The sequence below is a fragment of the Podospora pseudocomata genome, chromosome 6, assembly GCF_035222375.1.
Source record: "Podospora pseudocomata strain CBS 415.72m chromosome 6, whole genome shotgun sequence".
Lineage (NCBI taxonomy): Eukaryota > Fungi > Ascomycota > Sordariomycetes > Sordariales > Podosporaceae > Podospora > Podospora pseudocomata.
Window position 1 is genome coordinate 1,598,957 of NC_085890.1, and position 22,229 is coordinate 1,621,185.

A 22,229-nucleotide genomic window follows, 5' to 3' on the forward strand; every position below is an offset into this window, starting at 1 on the left:
AAGGTACTTTGATACATGCCTAGCGCTGTAACACCCCAGCCAAGTGCGCGGGACCACCCCAGTTGCCTCTGCGGCGCTGTTTGGAGCTTCTGGCCCGGAGGATCGTCGTCATCTCAACCGCCTCCAACACAACCACACAACGTCGTTATCTGGGAGTTTTGTGCTCCACCACCATGCACTTCGCACCTTTGAAGGCTGCTTTTCCCACCGGTTGATCCCGGTATTTGCTTACATTCCCACGTCTGTCCAGCACCCATCGTGACAATGGGGGGCTCAGGTCAGAAGTTCGAGACCATCACAACTGTGGTTGCTGGTGTCGCGTCCATTATCGCGACCTTGTTGTCTATTGTGTATGGTTCCCTCTAGCTTCTGTGTCTTGCCCCGGGTCAAGGCTCTCCACTAGTATGTCCCGTTAACTGACTCGTTTGTTGAACAGATCGATATGGCTGCAGACGTGAGTCCATACCCAAGTGTGACATCCACCATGAGACGAATCCCAGTAACAGCGAAATAGTAAGAATTACCGGAAGCCGTTGCTACAACGCTATGTCGTCCGCATCCTCCTAATGGTCCCCATTTACTCCATTGCCTCGTGGTCCAGCATGGTCTCGCGAACAGCCGCCGACATACTCGACCCGATACGAGATATCTACGAGGCCTTCACGATCTACACCTTTTTCCAGCTCTTGATCAACTACCTTAGTGGTGAGAGGGCATTGATTATCATGACACATGGTCGGAAGCCTGTTCACCACGTATGGCCCCTGAACCATGTGCTACCTCCCTTCGACATATCTGACCCGCATACCTTCCTCGCCATCAAACGCGGTATTCTACAGTATGCGTGGCTCAAGCCTTTGCTTGCACTAGCGACGGTCATCATGAAGGCTACTGGTACATTCCACGACGGCAGAATTCAACTCGACTCGGGATACCTTTGGAGCGGTCTTATCTACAACGCCAGTGTGACTATCAGTCTGTATGCTCTGGGCCTCTTCTGGGTCTGCATGAATGACGATCTCAAGCCTTTCCGGCCGATGCCCAAGTTCTTGTGCGTCAAGCTTGTGATTTTTGCCTCGTATTGGCAAGGCTTTGCCTTGTCGATATTGGTTTGGCTCGGTGTCATCCCAGAGGGCGCCGACAAGTCTTCAGAGAGTATGGCTGCTGCCATTCAGGATTTTTTGATATGCATCGAGATGCCGGCCTTTGCCATCGCTCACTGGTATGCTTTTTCGTGGCACGATTTTGCCGACAACAGGATTTCTTCGGCAAGAATGCCTGTACTGTATGCTGCGAGAGATGCTTTCGGAATCCGCGACCTCATTCAGGACTCCAAGGAGACATTCTCAGGAGACAAATACGGCTATCGAGTCTTTGATTCTGGGGACAAGATCATGGCCCATGAAGCCTCCCGATCACGACTGGCTCGCATCAAGGAAGGCATGCGCTATGAAAGGGGAGGCAAGGGCAAATACTGGATTCCGAGGCCTGATGAGATCAACCAGACGACACCTCTGCTCGGTAACAACGGCGGGCCAAGTCGTCGAAACGGGTCTCAGTCACCACATACTAACGATCAAGATGAGTTGATACTTGATCCAGATGAAGAAGCTCTCTACAACAGTGCCAGGAAGCTTGAGTTTGGGGATTGGAACGTAGGTGGCGTCTCTGCTCACATCACGGTTTCCGTTACTGATCAAGATTTAGTACCCGGTCATCACAGCAAATCAGCCAGCAAGTGAGAGGTACCGGTCGCCGTTCCCCAGCCCATATCAACAAAGCCCCTCACGACGTACACCCGATGGTAGCTTTTACCAGCGCTCTTCCACAAGCTCGGTTCCTTCGTTGAATTCGAATGCGGCAATAGACCGCAGAAAGAAGCAAGCACCAGAAGGACCACAAGCTGGTATCGATGACAAGAAAGGAAAGAACAAGGCCAAGGGGTCCAGCTCAACTGGAGTTGGTGGTGCTGATCCACTCGAAATTGCCTATGGTCCAACAATAGGAACGCACAAAGAGATTACCGAGGACGACTTTAACGTTGATGTCGAAAGCGGCTTGCACAAACCACAAGATCATGAGTTTGTTGAGCCTCATCCTACGCCTCCTCCACGGGAGGATGACGAGAGCCCGATCAATGAGGAACGTGGACAATGGGAACGGAGTGATGGTGATGGTGCAGATGACAGCCACAAAAGCCCCCAGTATGCAACTGGGAGCGAAGAGGAGTTCCAGAATGTCTGGGGACGGTGATTGAAGTTGTTGATTTTGCCACCTTTTGAGCATTCGTCGAGGTTCTTTTTAGATACCCGCCTTGAAGATGAATCAGGTTTTATGTACACGGTTATGGATGTCTGGGTTAGTCTGAGCATTACATGGAGTTGGTGGCGGCGAGGGCATGGTTTGCGAGCGTATCTTTACACACTGCTTTGGAATAATAACACAGAGTTACTCTTCAAACGTCTTTGGACCATAGGTCAAGGGCTTGCTTGACCTTAAGGTGTTTACGTTGCCCCCGGGTGTAATGTGAATCGTGACGTCTAGCAGGCACTGGCTAGATAATCTAGCCTGCGGCAAGTGGCAAATCCGGCAATCCGAGCCAAGCCACTTGTAGCTTGGAATTCAAGCTCTTTGGGCAGCGATCCAGATCCACATGAGGTTCGTGAAAGCACGGTTCAGCTGAAGCTCAGCTTTGCTTGTGCTCAGAAGCTCATGAGCTCTCATTCAACCTCATCATCGAGGAATGGACACGGTGGGTGTAACCATGTCCTGTACAGTATACCTAGGTACCCTGTTAAAACCGAGATGCAACTTTGTATCCGTATCAGCCAGAGGTTCGAACTTCACGGCTCCACCGGTTTTTTTAATTGTTTCTTCTTCCTTGCCTAGGCGCCGTTGATAAGGCCAGCGTTAACCCCGCAGTTTCCGTTATGCCCATGGCATGGTCCCACTAACCGGTGCAACCCTTGTGAGAAAAAAAAAATCAACAGGCCACAATGTAGTGTGACATTTTGTGGTTTCGGTGTCTGGCGCTAGCGGTGTTTGATGCGAAACGAGCTGCCGAAAACAGTGGTCAATTGGAGCTCCAACGGCGAGAGGTGGCTGGCAAAAGGGCGAGCTTTCCAGTTCCTTCACCTTGATTTGTGAGCTTCCTCGACGTTGCTGTTGCAATGTGGTCTGTGCTTTTTGGCCATCCTCGAAAGAAAAGAGGGGCCTCATCCCTACCTACTTGGACGTAAGCGGGGTCTAAGCTCCGAGAGCACCTCAAAGCAAGTGCTTGTTGCTGGAAATAAAAAGGTCGAGGTTTGAAGAAATTATAAGCTCTCGAGACAGGGTCGAGTAGAAGAAAAATAAGACATCAAAACCATCAGCCAACTGATATTATCCTCAAGGTATGCATAACAATATCCATCTATGCCTGTCTGCCTGCTGCTGCCGCGGGGGTTCTCTTTTTTTTTTTGGGCCGGATTGGCGAGGGGAAAGAGAGAGAGGAGGGGGAGGGGCAAAACAGGGCTTGACCCTCCCATGTCAGTTACATCAGCCGACGCACAAGTGGCAGGGGGCCAATAGAGGGGCACCAAATCCACCAAATCGATATCATCGAGCCCCACCAATTGTTACCCCTCCACCTTCCCCTCCCCATCGCCTTTTTTTCACCTTTTTCTCTCCCTCACAGCAGGCTTCGCATCCCACCGGCTCTGCTTTCTCAACCCTCTCTGTTTTTTGTTAGCTGTCGGTCTGGGGCTGATAGCTGATCCACTGAAGCAGGACTACGGTACCCTGGTTAGCCGACTCTCGGGTTTGCTCGACCAACTTTAGGGAAGAAAATTTCTCTGCTCGCGGAGTTTCTTCACCTCGACACCATCAACCAAAAAACCCATTTCTAGGAGGTACTCGTCAATACCGCCAAGATGGTCAAGTAAGTGCCTCTTCACGCCGTCGTATACCTCTGCTCGTCTCTAGCGCTTCGAGGGCTCGTTGTCGATGACCTCTGTCCGACGGCATCGATGCGCGCACCCAGGTTACCCCGCCCGGAGATAGCAACAAGACTGAGCAGAGGTGTTGCACGACAACACGTAGGTGATGGCGATGATGTTAACCATGGTCCCTCTGCAGCTTCACTATCGACGAGATCCGTGCCTTGATGGGTAAGTCTTCCTCTCTTCGTCGCTGAGTATGTCGGCGCCATCTCGAGATATCATGCTGACCCTCCCCTCCAGACAAGCCCACGAACGTGCGCAACATGTCCGTCATTGCGCACGTCGATCACGGCAAGTCCACCCTGACCGACTCTCTGCTGGCCAAGGCTGGTATTATCTCCTCGGGAAAGGCCGGTGAGGCTCGTGCGACAGATACCAGAGCCGACGAGCAAGAACGTGGTATCACCATCAAGTCCACTGCCATCTCCCTGTATGGTACTCTTCCCGAGGAGGAGGATCTCAAGGACATTGTTGGCCAGAAGACCGACGGTTAGTAATCATCCATCAGTTTTGCTTGCTGGTTAGGGCTGCGAAATGCTGACTGTCGATTCACAGGCAAGGATTTCTTGATCAACTTGATCGACTCGCCCGGTCACGTTGATTTCTCTTCTGAAGTCACTGCCGCTCTCCGTGTCACCGATGGTGCTCTCGTCGTCGTCGACACCGTCGAGGGTGTGTGCGTCCAGACCGAGACTGTGCTCCGCCAGGCTCTCGGTGAGCGCATCAAGCCCGTTATCATCATCAACAAGGTCGATCGCGCTCTTCTCGAGCTCCAGGTCTCCAAGGAGGATCTTTACCAGTCCTTCTCCCGTACCATCGAGTCCGTCAACGTCATCATCTCCACCTACTTCGACAAGTCGCTGGGTGATGTCCAGGTCTACCCCGACAAGGGCACCGTCGCCTTCGGTTCCGGTCTCCACGGCTGGGCTTTCACCATCCGTCAGTTCGCTACCCGTTACGCCAAGAAGTTTGGTGTCGACCGCAACAAGATGATGGAGCGTCTCTGGGGCGACAACTACTTCAACCCCAAGACCAAGAAGTGGACCAAGAACGGCACCGCTGACGGTGGTGCTCAGCTCGAGCGCGCTTTCTGCCAATTCATCTTGGACCCCATCTTCAAGATCTTCGCCGCTGTCATGAACTTCAAGAAGGACGAGGTTACTACCCTCCTCGAGAAGCTCAACCTCAAGCTCGCTGTCGATGACCGTGAGAAGGAGGGCAAGCAGCTCCTCAAGGCTGTCATGCGCACTTTCCTTCCCGCCGCTGACTGCTTGTTGGAGATGATGATTCTTCACCTTCCTTCCCCCGTCACTGCCCAGAAGTACCGTGTCGAGACTCTCTACGAGGGTCCCGCTGATGACGAGGCTGCCGTCGGTATCCGTGACTGCGACCCCAAGGGTCCTCTCATGCTTTACGTCTCCAAGATGGTTCCCACTTCCGATAAGGGTCGTTTCTACGCTTTCGGTCGTGTCTTCTCCGGTACCGTCCGTTCCGGTCTCAAGGTCCGCATCCAGGGCCCCAACTACACCCCCGGCAAGAAGGAGGATCTCTTCATCAAGGCCATTCAGCGCACCGTCCTCATGATGGGTGGCAAGGTCGAGCCTATCGATGATATGCCCGCTGGTAACATTGTCGGCTTGGTTGGTGTTGATCAGTTCTTGCTCAAGTCTGGTACCCTCACCACCATCGACACCGCCCACAACCTCAAGGTCATGAAGTTCTCCGTCTCCCCCGTCGTGCAGCGCTCCGTCCAGGTCAAGAACGCCCAGGATCTTCCCAAGCTTGTCGAAGGTCTCAAGCGTCTCTCCAAGTCCGACCCTTGCGTCCTTACCATGACCAACGAGTCCGGTGAGCACGTCGTTGCTGGTGCTGGTGAGCTCCATCTCGAGATTTGCTTGAAGGATCTCGAGGAGGACCACGCTGGTGTCCCTCTCATCATCTCCGACCCCGTCGTCCAGTACCGTGAGTCCGTCACTACCAAGTCCAGCATGACTGCTCTCTCCAAGTCCCCCAACAAGCACAACCGTCTCTACATGGTTGCTGAGCCCATTGAGGAGGAACTTTCCGGTGCTATCGAGGCCGGCCGCATCAACCCCCGTGATGATTTCAAGGCCCGTGCCCGTGTCCTTGCCGATGACTTCGGCTGGGATGTCACCGATGCCCGCAAGATCTGGGCTTTCGGTCCCGATGGCAACGGTGCCAACTTGCTCGTCGACCAGACCAAGGCCGTCCAGTACCTCAACGAAATCAAGGACTCCGTCGTCTCTGGTTTCCAGTGGGCCACCCGTGAGGGTCCCGTTGCTGAGGAGCCCATGCGCAGCATCCGCTTCAACATCCTCGATGTTACCCTCCACGCCGATGCTATCCATCGTGGTGGTGGCCAGGTTATCCCTACTGCTCGTCGTGTCCTGTACGCTTCTGCTCTTCTTGCCGAGCCCTGCCTTCTCGAGCCCGTCTTCTTGGTCGAGATTCAGGTCCCCGAGCAGGCCATGGGCGGTGTCTACGGCGTCCTTACCCGCCGCAGAGGTCACGTCTTCGCCGAGGAGCAGCGCCCCGGCACTCCTCTTTTCAACATCAAGGCCTACCTCCCAGTCATGGAGTCCTTCGGTTTCAACGCCGATCTCCGCCAGGGTACTTCCGGCCAGGCTTTCCCCCAGTCCGTCTTCGACCATTGGCAACAATTCCCCGGTGGCAACCCCATCGATGCCACCTCCAAGGCCGGTCAGCTCGTCCAGACCATGCGCAAGCGCAAGGGTCTCAAGGTCGAGGTTCCCGGTGTCGACAACGTGAGTTTTATCCTTTACATTATGATGAGCGCAACAGTCTTGCTAACAATGCATACAGTACTACGACAAGCTTTAAATGGTGCCTGCCGATTGGCATATGACTCCTTTCCCTGTGTACTCAGCGTTATGAAAAGTTGGGGCGCATGGTTAATGTCTGGCGGTTACGACCCTGGGCGTGGAGGAGCAAAAACTAGGAAGGACGGTGGTGCGAAAAGGCAATTTCATAGAAAGTTGATGGCACCAGATTTTTCCTTGCTATACTTTTGCTTTGGGCCTGTTTTAAGTTACGTAGATATGAATTACTTGCATTGACAAAGAATTATGTTATATAATGGTGCCTAGATGTGAAGTGTCTCTTGTCATTTCTTGGAGACTTTGGATGGAAGACAGAGCGGCTGGGCAATATGTTGACCTAACAGTTTGTTCTTTTCTTATGCCAGGCCAAGTCTCCCCTTATCATGTCTGCTTCCTGCCAGCTCTATCACATACGACCATAACCAGCTACAAATACGGCATCCCGTCCGCTCTGCCCTCGTCAAATAGTTGAGTGCCGAATCAGTACTCAGGTGGGAGACCACTGGGGAATCCTCGGTGTTGTATGTTTCTTTTTCTTTTTTTCCCCTTACATCATATTATACGACCATGCCAAAGATGACTTGCCTGTCAACAATTAACAGGATTAGCTTCTCGTCATGTATTCTTTTGCCTTTCCTTTTGGTCGTTTTAGTGAACTCTCGCTCTATCCAGAGTTACTTTATCCTACATCGATCCTGCAGGAGTCTCCCTTGGGTCTGAAGGAAAGTATACAAAGAACAAATTTATCCCTAATGATTATCACAACGGGAACATGATCGCTTTTTGGTCTCTGTCCATTTCATTTTCTTTCTCTTTTCCGTTAATCGCAAAATAAGGGTATCGAACACGATTATTAAAACACACAACTTTTTCTCATCCTGACCCCCCCTTTTTTTTTCTCCCCTGGCCCATTCCTCTAGCCATCTCTCTCCCCACCAACCAACCCCCTCAACAGCTATATTCGCTACACACCACCTTTATTTCCCCTCAACCAACCTCTCCACCTTTTCCAGGAGTATCTTGCTCTCCCTTCCGAGTCTCATCTTGCCGTTCTTGTCCGGCCTCTTGGCCTTGTCCATTTGCCTTTTCCACTTTTCTCTCTGCTTGATCCTGTCTTCGCGTTCCTTTTGCCTCCGGGCAAATTCGGCGTTGCGGGCTTCCTGTTTTGCATTGAGTTCAGCCGCTTTGGCGAGTTCTTTTTCGTAGTAGTTGGGTTTGCGCTGCTTTTGGTTTTTGCCGCGGGAGCGGTCCCCGTTGTTGCGTTTGGGGAGAGGGGGGAAGTCAGGAGCGTTGGCGTTGGGATTGGGGGGTTCGTCGGTTGTGAGGAGGTGGAGGCGGTCGGGGTGGAGGTCTGGCTCGGGAGCTGGGCCAGTTTGGGAGGGTGAGTTGGGTGTTGGTTCGGAGGGCGCGCCTGCTGGGTGGATTATAGGAGAGGGTGGGAGCTCGGGGAGGGCGGGGGTGGGTTCGGAGGCGTGGGCGGCTTTGATTTTGGAGTATTTTTTTTTAATTTTGGCTTTGGTGATGAGGTCTTTTTTGATTTTGGTCACTAAGAGATGGTTAGTATAAGGGCGGCGCAAGACCATTGGGGTGGCATACCCTTGCGCTTCCAGGCGCCGTCGGGGAGGTTATCGGGGCCTACTCGGAAGCCCTGGCGGAGTTTCTTTGTGAACTTGTCGGCGGCGTCGCCGCCTTCGTTGGGGCGCTTGGGTGCCATTTTTGGGGTTGGTGTGATGTTGGGGTGTGTAGGTTGAATGAAGCTCGATCTACGATTGACGATACTTGGAGCTGGTGGTGGAGGGACTTTTTGCCAGAAGATTCGCGATAAGCGCGTTATCGGGACTTGGCAGTTTGGGCGGTGAAGCAATTAAAGGTGGGTCGAGTTGTGCAATGGAACGCTAGATGCGCTAATGCTCGAGGTTCGGTTAGTCACAGCCAACACATCTTCCTTTGTACTGCCGGGTATCAATCAACACTGATCAGGCGCACCAAAGAATTTGGAGATGGCGCAGAGGCACGGCAGATACGGGCTGTTTTTTCCTTTCACCAAAAGAGCTCGGGTTTCAGACACAGGGCGAGGGTGACAAGCCGGCCGGAAAGATCCATGTTGACACTGACTGGCACCTTGAACGGCATTTGGCGGATGTGCTCCGACATGCTACCAGAAGTGGCGATGACGCACATTGGTTCTGGACAATCTGTTGGCCAACCACCTGGCGTTCGCTTTCTTGCTGTTTTCTCTCACTCATCAGCAGCCACGAGAGCCAACGGGTCTTGCTTGGTCGGACCTAAGACAAGTGCAGTCACGACAATCCACGGGGCATCGGGCATGCCAGCGCCACCACAAAAAGAAACCACATGAAGGTACCCGACATTGTTCGTGGACATCGCTAACCCCCACTGAGCAGCGGAGTACTTAAACCGCCCACAGAAGCCCAGTCCTGGTCTAGCGTCCCCTGATGTGACCTGCCGTCACTATGAGAATCGAGCAACGTCTGAAGCTCAGAATCATTCACTCACATCGACGCAACTTTTGGTCCGAACCGTTTTCTCTTTCCCAACGCCTCGGAGCAAGTCAGCTTGCTTCATTCAGGCTCTTACAAGCCCCTGTCTGGACTTTTAATAACCCGCGCAAGGCACAGCTGCCGTTTCCAGCGCTCATCTGAGAAATAAGGAAATCGAGTGACTCGGGTCACGACCTTATCTCGGTACCGCTCGTCATTATTCATTCAGAACCCTTCTTTTCCAGCCAAAACATCAAACTGCTCTCAAATTTGCACGTATCAAACCGACTTCTTTGCTATTTGTCTTTGCTCGTCGGGTCCCTGCTCCGGTGTCACTACTGTTGTTATTTTCTTCTTATTCCGCCAACTGCTCCGAGGCCGAGCAGACAGCGCATGGCTGAGGCCCGAGGCGGAAGCAGAGGCCTTCGCGCGTGGAGAAAAAGGTCCAGCTCACGGTGCTTCAGTTTGGCCACACGCCAAGGGCACCTTGAATGACATAGGGTGACAGGAATTTGAACTCGTCTCATATTGCCGACGTCTTAATTTCTCGCTTCAAGTGGTCTGATCTGGGATTTCGAAAGTTCAAACATCATGCCCATGCTGCGAGAAGACGACGCAGGCCAGCAAGATGCTGTGCCAGATGTGCCGGATCATGTCGAAGATAATTTCACCAGAATAATTCCTCCACAGTTGCAAGCGGGTCTCCCAAGGTCATTGAGCAGGAAACTGTCAGAAGAAAGTATCAGAACCGAGTTGTGTGAGGGACCTATACCGGATAGCCCTCCCGTCCCTTTCAAGTCGACCACGCCTGAGCCACCATCACATGCCGTCTCTGACCGCGCCGAGTTGATTGAACGCATCAAGAGAGGGGAAAGCCCTACCTGGGTGCCCAATCGTCATCTGGGATCGTTGTTCCAGCAAGACAATATCTCGCTGCCGCCTCGAACACCGCCACCACCACCACCACCACCTGCGTCCATGTCCCCGGGGCTACTACCTCCCCCTACCATAACACCCGAGAAAAAGGATGGGGTTGTGGTCGGGCTGCAACCTGATGCTCAACTTCAGGAAGGACTAAATATCGAAAGACCACGATCCGCGCTCCATAGCGGCAATTTCACACCGCAAGAGCTGTCTCCTGGTGAGGTAGAGAAGGAAGCGAGGCAAAGTCATCACAACCCCTTTCAACCGCCCAGCAGTGCTCCATGGATTGCGACCTCACCACCAAGAGACTTTCATCCCTTTGGTTACGGGAATGCAGCTGCAAGCCACCGCAAGGATGCGTTCGACTACCGCAAGGAGGCCTTTGGTACACCAGGAACACCTTCACTTAGCTCATCTCTTTCATCAAGCTTTGTCTACAAGCCACCAACGAGTCCGCTTGTTCAATCAGAGATCAACGAGGAAATCGACTTGGCGCTACCTTTGAATAGTATCAATATTGCTTCGAGTAGTCCCCGGGTGAGCCCACGAAGGCACACACTCAACTTCGGACCATCCTCCTTCAACAATGTGGCTGGCCAGAGACAAGTGGCCCAACGTCGTGAGGGTAATCACCCATATCAAGCCCACCAACCTCGACGATCTCTGAATTCAACTCCTGTATTTTCCTTTGCCGGCTCACCACCACCACCACCACCACCCACCCCTTGGAGTGCAAGACGACCGTCGGTGGGCTCAGAGGCATCCCCTCTCCATCACGCCTCCCTAGTCGGATCCTACGAGGAGAGCATCCTCCGAGGTCGCATGTCAACCACCCCCTCCAAACCTCTAGAATTCATGGCCCAAATCGGAGTTCTCGGTCTAGGAAAATGCAAGTCCAGCCTCCGCTGCCCACCACATGTCACCCTCCCCTTCTCGGCCGTCTTTTACAGTTACGCCAGCACCTCCCATGGCAGAAGCAAAACAGACGATGGCCCAAGTCCATACGTAGGGAATATCGATCTCGAGAATGGACTCACCAACTCCGACGAGGGCCAAAGAGCAAAGAGGAAACTCCAGTCACGATACCCCGAGCGGAAGGTCACAGCAGCAGAAGATGATGATGACGAAACCGGCGACCACCTCTCCGACAGTAGCAAATACCCAACCAACAACAACAACAACAACAACAACAACAACAACAACAACAATAACAACAACAACAACAACAACAACAACAACAACAACAACAACAACAACAACAACAACAACAACAGCAAGAAACGCCGCTCCCGCTCCCCCAAATCACCCCCCGGGGGTCGGTACCGCATCCCGGAAAAGGGACAACTCCAAATCATCATCAAGAACCAAAACAAAACGGCGGTCAAGCTCTTTCTTGTCCCTTACGACCTTGCGGGGATGGAGCCAGGGACGAAAACTTTTGTCAGGCAGAGGAGTTACTCGGCCGGTCCGATACTGGAGACTAAAGTCCCTGATATCAAACCTGTCGTCGACGCCAACACGTTGGGTAGTGACAGGGCGACGCTTCGTTATTTGGTTCACTTGCATATTTGCTGCCCGGCAAAGGGGAGGTATTATTTGTATAAATCGATCAGGGTAGTGTTTGCCAATAGGGTTCCCGATGGGAAGGAGAAGCTCAGGAATGAGATTACGCATCCCGATCCGAGGTTCTCGCCTTATAAGCCGGTGAGGGTGATGGGTCCTTCTCCGGTGGTGGGTGGGGGTCAGGGTGAGAGGAGGAGGAGTGTTGGGTTTGCTTTGCAGCAGCAACAACAACAACAACAACAACAAGATCAACCGCGGGTGGCTTTCGGTGCTTCTGGGAGTCTGCCGAGGGGGTTTCAGCAGCCATTGCAACAAACACCGGAGAGGGGGGGTGATAATATGGAGGAGGGTATATCGCCTATGTTGGGGGTGCAAATGACTGGTTTGGTTGCAGCGAGTTATGATAAACTCAGCAAGGGAGCTGTTGGTTATGGCGGGAACACCACTGTGGGAAGCACACCGTCGGCGGGACTGCTGTCTCAAAGGCTGAGGTCGCTCGGGGAGCAAGATAGACGGCCGTTTCAGCAGCCAAATTCGGAGTTAGCATGAGGGAGGGAGAGATGTGACATTTGGTACTAGTTAGACTACCCTCTTGTTAGAAGCTGTCAGGATCAGGACTTTTCCATCATGTAGGAGTAATTTGGAACTTTCTGGGCCGGTAGATAGAGACGACAAAGGTCATATCTTGTTAAATTCATAAAAATCACACAAATCACATTTGGGCTTACATATACTTCCAAAGCAAAATTGCATTGGCTCTTCAATGATATATTCTTTCAAGATTGGTTATATACCTAGTCCACCCACAAAACCTAGGTCATTCACCTCCCATACAGCAACTTCTCCACCCTCTCCCCAATAGCCAAACAGCTCGTCAAACCCGGGCTCTCAATCCCCAACAAATTCACCCACCCTTCCCACCCCTTCTCCCTCTCAATATAAAAATCCACAAACCCCTTCCCATGCGCGACGGCGCTCGCCCTCCCCAGCTTCGGCCTAATCCCCGCGTAATCCGGCACGAGCTGCCCCTCGTCCAGACCAGGCAAATACCTCTTGACCTCCCTGATCGTCTCCCCCAGCCTAGCCTGATTAACCCCCAAATCACCCGGACCATCAACCCACTCCACATCCGGCCCAAATTTAATCCTGCCCGCAAGATCCATGGTCAGATGCGTCCCCAGCCCTCCATGGCCAGGCTCAGGGGCGGGGTAGATCAACGTGTTAACCTTGGGCTGGGGGGCAGGGTAAGAAAAGTAATTCCCCTTCGCATAGTACAGTTTCTTGTGTTGATCCTCCGGAACGATGAGATTGTTGATCTCAACCGCGCCCAATCCAGCAGCGTTGATGAGAGTTTCCGTTGTAATGGCGGAGGTTTCACCGCTGGGATCAGAGACGACGAGTTCCCAGCCTGAGGAGCCCTTGTTCCCTAGCGGGGTAATACCTTTCACATCGGAGGATAACGCGAGAGTACCGCCCGCTTCTTCAAACAGTCCCAACAGGGTGAGCATCAGCGCGTGGGAGTCGATGATTCCCGTTGTCGGCGACTCCAAAATGGCTTTCTCTGCCCTGACGGCTGGTTCCCTTTTTCTGGCGGTTTCTAAAGAGACCCACTCAATAGGGACGTGGAGTTCATTCTGGCAAAAGTTGTGGATTTGCTCGAGGGCCGCGAGTTGGAGGTCGTTTTGGGCTACGATCCATTTCCCCGTGCGGCGGTGGGGGATGTCATGCTTCGCACAGAGGGAGTAGAGCAGTTCCTTGCCTCTGAGGCAGAGGGAAGTTTTGAGGGAGTCAGCACCGTAGTATATGCCTGCGTGGATCACCTCGCTGTTGCGGGACGAGGTTTCTGTTCCGATGGCATCGTGGCGCTCGAGGAGGAGCGTTGATGAGGAAGGATGTTTCCTGGCCAAAGATTGCGCAATCGCTAAACCAACTACACCGCCGCCAATTACGGCGTGGGTAAAATCTGCATTGCGCCGGGCTGTGTTGGAAAATAGCCTCCTGAAAGCATATGACGTCGTTGGTGGTGATGTCAACAGTGTTGGTGAAGCTGAAGATAGCGATAAGGCTTTGATAAGGGGGCGCAAAGGGGCGTTGCGCACAGGCATTTCTTTTTACGTGCGGGCGCCGTCACGGGTATCGAAGGCTTAGTCTTGAGCGGACCAACTTATTGCTAAAAGAATTGACTTTCTCACTGTCGAGTTTCTCCCTTTGGAACAGTGGTTGAGATCTCAAGGTGGTGAGGCGGATCTGGACTCGGTGCCTTCGGTGCTTGTTCGCTCTTCGGGCGGGCCTGGGTTAGTGGGCTGCAAGCTTGATGGATGCCGTCAACGGCGTCTGCTGCACCGCTGCCGGAGCAGGGTCGAGGTGCCGCGTGATTGTCCAATGACACATTCTGGCCTCTTTGAGGGTCTGAGATAAGCTTCAGTACACGCTTCAAACAGCAGATTTCAGTATTGAAGTGGTAAAAGTGGCCTGTTGAAAGCCAACCAGAGTTTATTTATTTGTCCTCGCCATCCCAAGTGTTGATGTTGTCCAAGGAAGCCAAAGTCTGTTTCCCGGGGTGGCCTTGGCATCACGTTAGTCAGGCGTTCTTGCGGTGGAACATCAGATGCTGTTTATGAATCATTCGGGACAAGAGCAGAGTAGTATACCCAAGGTAGGTAGGTACTCCGTAGTCATAGATAACAAGACGTGGCTGAGGGAAAATGACAGATATCAGACGGTGAGGAAGGTGAGAGAGAGCCGTCTTTAGCAAATAGGATGGCATCTTGTGGTCAGGTGTGAAGTCTCGCCGGCTTCAGGAAGGCACAAGGTTCTTCCACGGGCGGGTCCGATGGGAAAAACGGCCTGTGAAAGATCGTCATGCGTCACTCGGCAGGCAGGAGCAAGGGGCATCTGGTGGGGCTTCACCCCACCATCCAGCGCACGTCCACCTTGTTCCGGACCTGTCCAGACCACTTCCAGCAACATCCCCAAAAGCGTCATGCCTTGACTGCTTCGGAGTCTCAGAGTCTCCCCACTGGTTCTCTTACTCCGACAAAACAACTCAACAATATTGCCGCCTCACGGACCTGAAGCGGAACACGAAGAAAAGCACCACATCCGAAGACGCAGCTGGTCACGGGAGCTGTGGCCAACAGAATCGACATCAACAACCACCAGATATCTTTGGTCAAAAGCCTTCCTATTCCTGAACTTATCAAACATACTTATCGTACCTAAAGATACAAAACCCACAATTCGCATACAGAACAACCGCGCAGAACATGGCATCCGCCATTCCGGAACCAACCAACAAGTCCATCAACGGAGACGGCGCTGTCTCGCCCTCTCCGGGAGGGAGGCACCCCTCCATCTCACTCCAAGCTACTGCGACCCTGAACGCCCAGCTGCAGCGGGAGTCACCCTCCAGACGTAAGTGTCATCTGTCCTACCCCAGGCACGCCTAGACACAAATCCACAACACTCTTTCGTAGTCGACTTAGACGATTCAGAGGCATTATTGTCACCTCGCAACTGAATTCGCAGTCCTGGTTGATCTATCCGCGGAGTGCTGCTGGCTGCGTAAACCACGGCTCTGTGCTAACAATATCAAAAGGCTCATCTGGTAGCCCTTTGTCTCCCAGCCGAGCTTCCCCCATCAACGGCCGTCGTCTCTCTCAAGTCATTACCAACTTGCAACTCGCAGACCCATCAGTGCCAGCACCAGGAGAAATGCTTTCCGACTCGCAAACCAACAGGCCAGGGAGTTTCCGAGCCATGAGCCCCCACCGACTGTCCGTCACCGGATCCCCTCGATTGATCGCCACTGGAGAGCCCCGTCACAACCGAGCACCATCTCTTGGGGAAATACACCAGGAGTTGGAGACTGAGCAGGAGTTCCAAGTCAATAGGCTCCTTGGCGAAATTCGCCGCCTCCAGGAACAGGTCGATAGCTACAGGCGCCAGCAGTCTGGCTCTGCCGCCGGCAGCGAAGATCCTGCCGAGCGAACCACGACCCCGATTCCCACTTCGATCCCGCAGGTCCCAGCCGGAGCTAGCTCCGGATCCCTGCCGCGGTCCCCAGTCTTTGCTCATCCGCGCAGTTCGTTCGACGTAGCTCGCGCCGATCTACGTCGCCGGTCTAGAACCCCCAGTAGAGGAGCGTCGCCTAGGTTGCGGTCGACCTCGATCAGTGGGGACAGCGGCGAACAGTGGCATCTAGGCTGCCGTGACGAGAGTGCTTTCTACCAAGCCGAGACTCAAATGTTGATTCGTGAGAATCAGATGTTGAAGCACCGTATCAAGGAGCTTGGTAAGTTGCAAATTGTGAGACAGTGGGGTTCGATTGATTGCTAATATCATGCAGAGCGTCAGTTGACCGATTCGACCGGAAGCAATGCATCCATCACCCACGAGCCGTCTCATCCTTCACATCTCACCCACTCAACATCTGTTTCTGAAGAGGAATCGTCCAAGCCAGTCTAGAGAATGGCTCTCAAGCAAGCTTCGGATGAAACTTCACCAGCTGTGCCAGATGAGCAGTACAGCTGTCTTTAGACGAAGTTCTTTCTCCCCTTGAAGAGCAGGGTGCACTTGGGCACTCGTCTCTTTTTGACGAGATTCACTTGGTCTTACGATTTCATTGTTGTCATGGCGTTTTATTGGGGCCATTGGCTTTATTAAAGAGTGAGTTTCGCAGCAAGAGCTGTTCTCTGGCGGTTATGCATCTCTTATGGTATCAATGGCGATTCATGGTTTCATCATACTAGCATTGTAATGCATACTGGAGTCTATCCAGGGCGCCATCTCATTCATTGAATTGGACGTTATGACAAACTTTGAAGGTCGGGTAGCCATAGGAACAGGCGTTGTAATTTTCTCGTCTTGCTCTTTATTGTTGCTTTACACTGTTTTCATATGCTCATTAATGGAGCTTGTTAGTTTTATTGTATCAATCAAACCTCGAGATGTGTTTACGTTGGCGATGGTGTTTGATATCTTGAGACGCATGAAGGCTACTTGGGATAACATGTGTGCCAAACATTTCATCCGAAAATAGGTATAGGTAGTGACGTTGATGTGATGGAGATTGGACCATAGATTCTAGGAAGGGGACGCTAATGCAGGAACAAATCATCTCCACAACCTCACATTATAAAGCCGAAACTGGTACTAGGGTTTCTGATGGACGGTATTCTGAAGGGCGAATGGAGATGGAGGTTTGAGTTGGCTGATATATGCTCGTTTTGCGAGGACGTTGACAACACATACATAGGTGCATACATACCTATATTTGGGTTGACCGAGGTAAGGACCTACCCACATAAATGTGGTGCAACGGGAAAACCATGGCTTTTTTGCGGTGAGTACCTTATGTATGTTTGTCGGTCAGCCATTGACGATATTTTGTCTTGGGTTATTTTTATATCTGTTGCTTTTTTCTTTCGCTCTTGCAGAGGGTGGCTTACGGGTATCTAGGTGGCTTATGTTGCTTTTTTTTTTTTTTTTTTTTGGGTATGTATGTTTATGCCCATGCTGACTAGAGACATGCAGGAGTTGTATGTCTTTCCTAAGCATGGCACTGAGAGAATTCGAGTTGTCCGAGAAGTCCGATGGGGGTGGTACGAAGTGATGATGAATTTGTGGAACTGGCAAACGTGGGGGGTAAGGGAACAGAGGGAGGGTTGGATTGTGAGATGTTGTGTTAGGTTTGGGAGCTGGGTATTTTATGTTGTGGTGGGTTTGATGGGCCACGCGATGTGGGTGAGTGGTGGGACAGCAGAGAGGGTTGGTTGAGGTGGGAAGGACAGATCCAGGGGAAAGACAGACTAGAGGTGAGGTTATTTCGAAAAGGGTGTTTGTGTTGTAGGTTGGATGTTGAAGTGGATGTTGAAGGATGATCTGAGACGATGTTCGCAATGACGGGGAGACGACCGACTGATCAGACCAAGGAAAAATGAAAGGAGGGGGAGATGACAGGAGGCCTTGTTCTACAATACTAGGAGATGTTGTGCGAGCATGTGAAGTCAATATTCAAAGGGCTCGTGTGACGACGGTGTGGTTCGAAAAGGAAGCTGAGAGAGGGTATGTACGCAGTGGAATAAAAAGGCGAGTTGCATATTCCCAGCTTCCAATGCTGTTCTCTTACGACGCCAAGAAGTCAATAGAGGAACGCAAAGATGCATAATTATGTATGCGGGCGGCCGGGATACGATTTCAATATTTGAAGAAGTCATCATCATCATGGGATATATGCGAAGGGGACAAGGTGGGTTTGGAGGTGTGGAAAAGGTATGTTTCAAAGACATCCTTGAAGGGCCCCTTGAAGCTCCACGACGATGATGGCGCCGGCAGTCTCAAGGCTGAAGGACGTCTCAGACTTGGGAAGCCAAGCCCACTTTTGGACCCCACATAGCGGAGCGGGAATGGGCCGGCCGAAGCTTGGATCGATCTGGTTTGTTGGGGGGCTGGGATTTCTAGGACCGGCTCCCTGAAGATGTGCCGAGCTTGGTCCGGAACGGAGTATGGAGAGGGACGTCATGATTTTTGGTTGTTTTGTGAAGTGAGGGTTTGCATTGTTTAGGAAGTCGTGATGCTTCTAGTCTGTTGATATCAATTGATCCCCCACACCTCCCAAGATCTCTCATTCATCAGTTTGTGATGACAGTTGGTGCTGTGGCCTCTCATAGGGCAGTTGGGAAAAAAGACGTGTGGATCCTGGTCCCTGCGGATTTTGAGTTTGGTTCGGAACCGCGCACCCCTAAATTGAGAACCACGACGGACATGGGAGGGCCCCTCGCGGGTTTGGCTCCAATTCGACCAGCCCTCGACTTCAGCAGGGATGGACTCCCGCAACGGAACCTCACAATTTGCTTCTTTCATCACACGCAGCTTGACGCATGTCCCAGAGATGCTGATAGGTGGTGGTGGTCAGCAAGAAGCAAAAAAAAATAAAAAATAAGACTCGCTCGGAGTCTTTGCCAGTCCTTTGGGAATTGGGATAGCGCTGCCGCCGCTGCGCTACCACCTAGGTAGATTGGGTAGGCGCCCAAACATCACCACTCCCGGCAGCCGACGAGCCCACCATAGAAACAACTGAAAGCGCTCAAAATCGAGCGCACGAGACACAGTTACACGGCTGTGTCTTACTTGGATGAGGTTCCTGTCCGATGTGAAGCCGAGCCCAAGCGCCAGCTTTCCCAGCGAAGAGGAAAACAGGAAACACGGCTGGCGCATCAAGTGACTCGAGACCAGGCCCTGCCGACCCCCCCCCCAGTCCCATCCAGTCCCATCCAAGTCCTTGCACGGCTGTTGCTGTCTGTGTTCCCGCTTTCGCTTTCCCCCGATCATCCCCCCCGTCAACCCCCCCCGGGCGTCATGTCCATCCATTCCACATTTCCACATGTCGTTTATATAGGAAAACGTTCTTCCCACTCTCCTGGCTGTGAGACCCCTTCCCCCCTCCCCTCCGTGGGTTTCCCTCGTTTATTCAGTTCCCCCCCTTCCCCTCCACCTCCATCTCATCTCACTCATAAAAATATACAACCCGTCCAGTGCATTGGGCCAAAAACTTGAACGCGGCACAGTTTGAGCTCTGACGTATATTCGGCAAAGCTGTTGTGATAATCTCTGGTTCGACCACTCTCGTTGCGACCTCGGGACCACCTGTCCCGTCTGCAGCTCGGAGCTTTGGGGAACACGCGCGCCCTGCCTTATTTTGTTGCTCCTCCTTCCTTATTCGAGCCTCGACCATCTGTCGGCTCACGCGTTCGACACCTGCAGGATTTTATCCCTTCCTTTCATTGTTTTGTTTTGGATTGCGACTCGGCCAGGAAGAGATTTGTTTACAAAACTCGACGACTGGTGGTCTATCTTCCCATGTATTGCGATCACCAATCATCTCGACGACAAAGCTGGCGCCAGATCCATAGCAGCATTCCAGCCCATTGGCCAGATCTGAGTAGACGACAAGAGGCATGACGGGGCAACAAGGGGATCCGGCACCTACTGCAGCCGGGCTTGAAGCGTTGCAGAATTCGTTAGGGAGGAGGACACGACCGCCGCCACTGGGGGATTGGAATGCGGAGACGGGAAAGATACCGCTGCGCGACGACGATAAGCTACGCCGGAGAGAGTCAAGGCTGGGATTGAGGAGTATATTCGGCCGGAACAAGAGCACATCGGTAACGGCGGCACCGGCCTTGCCACGAGAGGCGCAACGGAGTAGCGGGATACGCGCCTCACTAACGAACTGGCCCTATCAGTTTCATCATCAGCGCTCTGAGAGCACACTTACTTCACAAGCAGGGCAGAATCTCAAACATGAGAAATCAACAGGAGGGCAACCATCGCCAGAAGGGATTGTGCCATGGAGCCCACCGCCATTGTTTCAAGCTTACCCCCAAGCGATCAAACACACCCATCTACCAGCATGCACCGCCTCTACCGAATCGGTACTACGACTCAACAACAAGACCAGCTTCTCCATTGGAGGCGGCTCAAATCCGGCGACACCAGTAGTTGAGAAGTTTGACGAGGCCATTGGCGAGAAGACAGAGAAACCGAAGAGGAGACATCGGAGGAATACGTCGGGACTTGGGGGGGAGTTCAAGTGGACAACAAAGATTTTTGTTTTGGTTACGGCCGGGTACCTGCTTCAGTATTCAGGTGAGGGATCGTACGACCGACTGCCAGAAAAGATCCTTCACTTGGGGAAGGACTCGGCGGCATTTGCCAGTGATGCCATCCCGGGACGGCATTGGGTCCTACAAATATCAGCAGTAGCCGAGTCGGATCGTGTTCCGAGCTCCCATGGCTCTTCCTTGCTGGCACGCCTGCCCTTCATGGGGCAAGAGAGGGGCCGTTCTCCGCATTTCCTGATGGTGTTCGAGAGTGCTGAGGAAATGGATGCCTGGATTGCAGTATTAAGGCGTGAAATTGAGGCACTGGGTGGCAGGAAGGTTTTGTCTGAGACTGGCAAACCAAAGACGGCTGATGAAGACTCGCAGCTGAAAAGCCAGACAAGTCAGCGGACGTTGGTCGTCAGAGACCCAGAGCGTTTTTCACGGATCTGGGACCATAGCTCCTTGAACCCGGATATCCAACTCGATGCTGCGGACGAGGATGTACGCGAGCAGTCATTTGACGATACGTCCTCGGCGAGTGTTATTTCCCATGACGGGCGGCAACTTGATGCGCTCAGGGATAGCACGAATCGGTTTTCTTATGTCTCATCGGGCCAGCGAACCATGATCACATCTGCTGGTTCATCGCCTGCTTGCTCTCCTATTCGGGACACCTTTGCGGAACACGAGTCCATGACACCGGACATGCCGCCCCTGGACGAGCACTGGTTGCCAAAAATGAGGCCCAATGCTGCGGCGATCAACGACCGGAGACAGTCGCTTCAGGCAGGGAACCATGTGCTCGAGATGCATCTTTCAACAGCACAGACTCTTCGTCCTCGGTCGACTGAAATGGTGCCTCCGTTTTCGCCTGGCTCGCACCCAGGGTCTAATCTCAGCATTCCCCAAGGCATTAGCAAGCGATTTCCGGTAAAAGGGGTTGATTTCACCCCTGGTTCTTTCTCAACATTGCCATCTCGATTTGGTTCGCGAAGGCCACCTCCGTCTGCCTTGTCTATCAACTCCCGTCCGCTGTCCCTGGTTCTCGATCAACCCTCGCCAGCATCCTCGCCAATGAGCCACGCAAGGAAGAACAGCGCCCAGAGCACATTATCGAGCACACCAGAAGCTCTATCGACCTCTCCACCATCACATTTGTGGATCGAAAGCGACAAGTCAGACGAAGAGCTCAACTCCCCTGTCCAGCCCTCATCATATCCATCAATTGAAAACAGCCCACCAAAGTCCAAGCTGAACCCACCGCCACGACCTCGACGTCCCTCCGCTTGTTCAGACATCATCGAGGACGAGAGCAGTCCCATCTCTTCACAATCCCACCTCACAGCCCATCTCTGCGAGGGACCTCGATCATCCTCCTCGTTGGGCACATACGGGGGAGGGTTAAGCAGACTATCCGAAACCCTCGAGCCTCGGGCTAGAAGATCCAGCTTCTCCGCCCAAGCAGGAACCTCACTGCCACTAAGCCCGAGATACCTCTCCCAATGCCCACTCAAATCAATTGCGAGATCATCACAACATTTGAGAATCGACTCCCTCGTTAGCCCGCAGTTCCTGAACTCGAGCAGGAGTATGTCCATGCTTGCAGAGGGACCACCACCAGCACCACCACCAACGAGGGCTTTGCCGCCAATCCCTAAAAGGACATCCACTGGGGGTGGCAGGAGTAGTTATGTGGCGGCCGCGCCGCCGGGGTTCATATAATCCCCAGATTTTATCTCATTCACTTCTATAGGGCAGTTGATCTGCCATTTTCAAAGGAAGGTTAATCATCAA

At 52.7% G+C, this 22,229-nt stretch overlaps 6 protein-coding genes across 6 annotated transcripts; 4 read left to right on the forward strand and 2 right to left on the reverse strand.

Moving 5' to 3' along the window:
* Positions 1–56: 56 nt before the first annotated feature.
* EFT2 (translation elongation factor 2) lies at positions 57–7,154 on the forward strand. Its single transcript, XM_062884089.1, has 8 exons — positions 57–350; positions 437–454; positions 515–1,655; positions 1,708–2,204; positions 4,117–4,148; positions 4,221–4,469; positions 4,536–6,766; positions 6,825–7,154. The coding sequence occupies exons 1-8, from the start codon at positions 265–267 to the stop codon at positions 6,840–6,842; spliced, it is 4,272 nt and encodes a 1,423-aa protein (XP_062740531.1). The 5' UTR covers positions 57–264; the 3' UTR covers positions 6,843–7,154.
* A 474-nt stretch (positions 7,155–7,628) lies between these two features.
* QC762_602655 (uncharacterized protein) lies at positions 7,629–8,832 on the reverse strand. The gene is made up of 2 exons (XM_062891953.1): positions 8,438–8,832; positions 7,629–8,387 (listed from the first exon to the last, which is right to left on the reverse strand). Exons 1-2 carry the CDS (start codon positions 8,553–8,555, stop codon positions 7,819–7,821), a joined length of 687 nt encoding a protein of 228 aa, XP_062740532.1. The 5' UTR covers positions 8,556–8,832; the 3' UTR covers positions 7,629–7,818.
* Positions 8,833–9,933: 1,101 nt separating this feature from the next.
* On the forward strand, positions 9,934–12,378 carry QC762_602650 (uncharacterized protein; the record flags this gene model as incomplete). Its single annotated transcript, XM_062891952.1, has 1 exon — positions 9,934–12,378. The coding sequence occupies one exon, from the start codon at positions 9,934–9,936 to the stop codon at positions 12,376–12,378; it is 2,445 nt and encodes an 814-aa protein (XP_062740533.1).
* Positions 12,379–12,650: 272 nt separating this feature from the next.
* Positions 12,651–13,934, reverse strand: QC762_602640 (uncharacterized protein; the record flags this gene model as incomplete). Its single annotated transcript, XM_062891951.1, has 1 exon — positions 12,651–13,934. The coding sequence occupies one exon, from the start codon at positions 13,932–13,934 to the stop codon at positions 12,651–12,653; it is 1,284 nt and encodes a 427-aa protein (XP_062740534.1).
* A 617-nt stretch (positions 13,935–14,551) lies between these two features.
* On the forward strand, positions 14,552–17,200 carry QC762_602630 (uncharacterized protein). Its single transcript, XM_062891950.1, has 3 exons — positions 14,552–15,243; positions 15,428–16,123; positions 16,178–17,200. Exons 1-3 carry the CDS (start codon positions 15,096–15,098, stop codon positions 16,294–16,296), a joined length of 963 nt encoding a protein of 320 aa, XP_062740535.1. The 5' UTR covers positions 14,552–15,095; the 3' UTR covers positions 16,297–17,200.
* A 2,587-nt stretch (positions 17,201–19,787) lies between these two features.
* Positions 19,788–22,157, forward strand: QC762_602620 (uncharacterized protein; the record flags this gene model as incomplete). Its single annotated transcript, XM_062891949.1, has 1 exon — positions 19,788–22,157. One exon carries the CDS (start codon positions 19,788–19,790, stop codon positions 22,155–22,157), a length of 2,370 nt encoding a protein of 789 aa, XP_062740536.1.
* Positions 22,158–22,229: the final 72 nt, after the last annotated feature.

Bases quoted from the DNA above. Each gene is read 5' to 3' on its own strand.
- EFT2 (XM_062884089.1), top strand. From the start codon at position 265: ATGGGGGGCTCAGGTCAGAAGTTCGAGACCATCACAACTGTGGTTGCT. The intron at 2,205-4,116 runs GTATGCAACTGG...GTCCCTCTGCAG, and splicing joins GACAGCCACAAAAGCCCCCA to CTTCACTATCGACGAGATCC. The intron at 4,149-4,220 runs GTAAGTCTTCCT...CCTCCCCTCCAG, and splicing joins CGAGATCCGTGCCTTGATGG to ACAAGCCCACGAACGTGCGC.
- QC762_602655 (XM_062891953.1), bottom strand. From the start codon at position 8,555: ATGGCACCCAAGCGCCCCAACGAAGGCGGCGACGCCGCCGACAAGTTC. The intron at 8,388-8,437 runs GTATGCCACCCC...ACCATCTCTTAG, and splicing joins CGGCGCCTGGAAGCGCAAGG to TGACCAAAATCAAAAAAGAC.
- QC762_602630 (XM_062891950.1), top strand. From the start codon at position 15,096: ATGGCATCCGCCATTCCGGAACCAACCAACAAGTCCATCAACGGAGAC. The intron at 15,244-15,427 runs GTAAGTGTCATC...CAATATCAAAAG, and splicing joins GCGGGAGTCACCCTCCAGAC to GCTCATCTGGTAGCCCTTTG. The intron at 16,124-16,177 runs GTAAGTTGCAAA...AATATCATGCAG, and splicing joins GCACCGTATCAAGGAGCTTG to AGCGTCAGTTGACCGATTCG.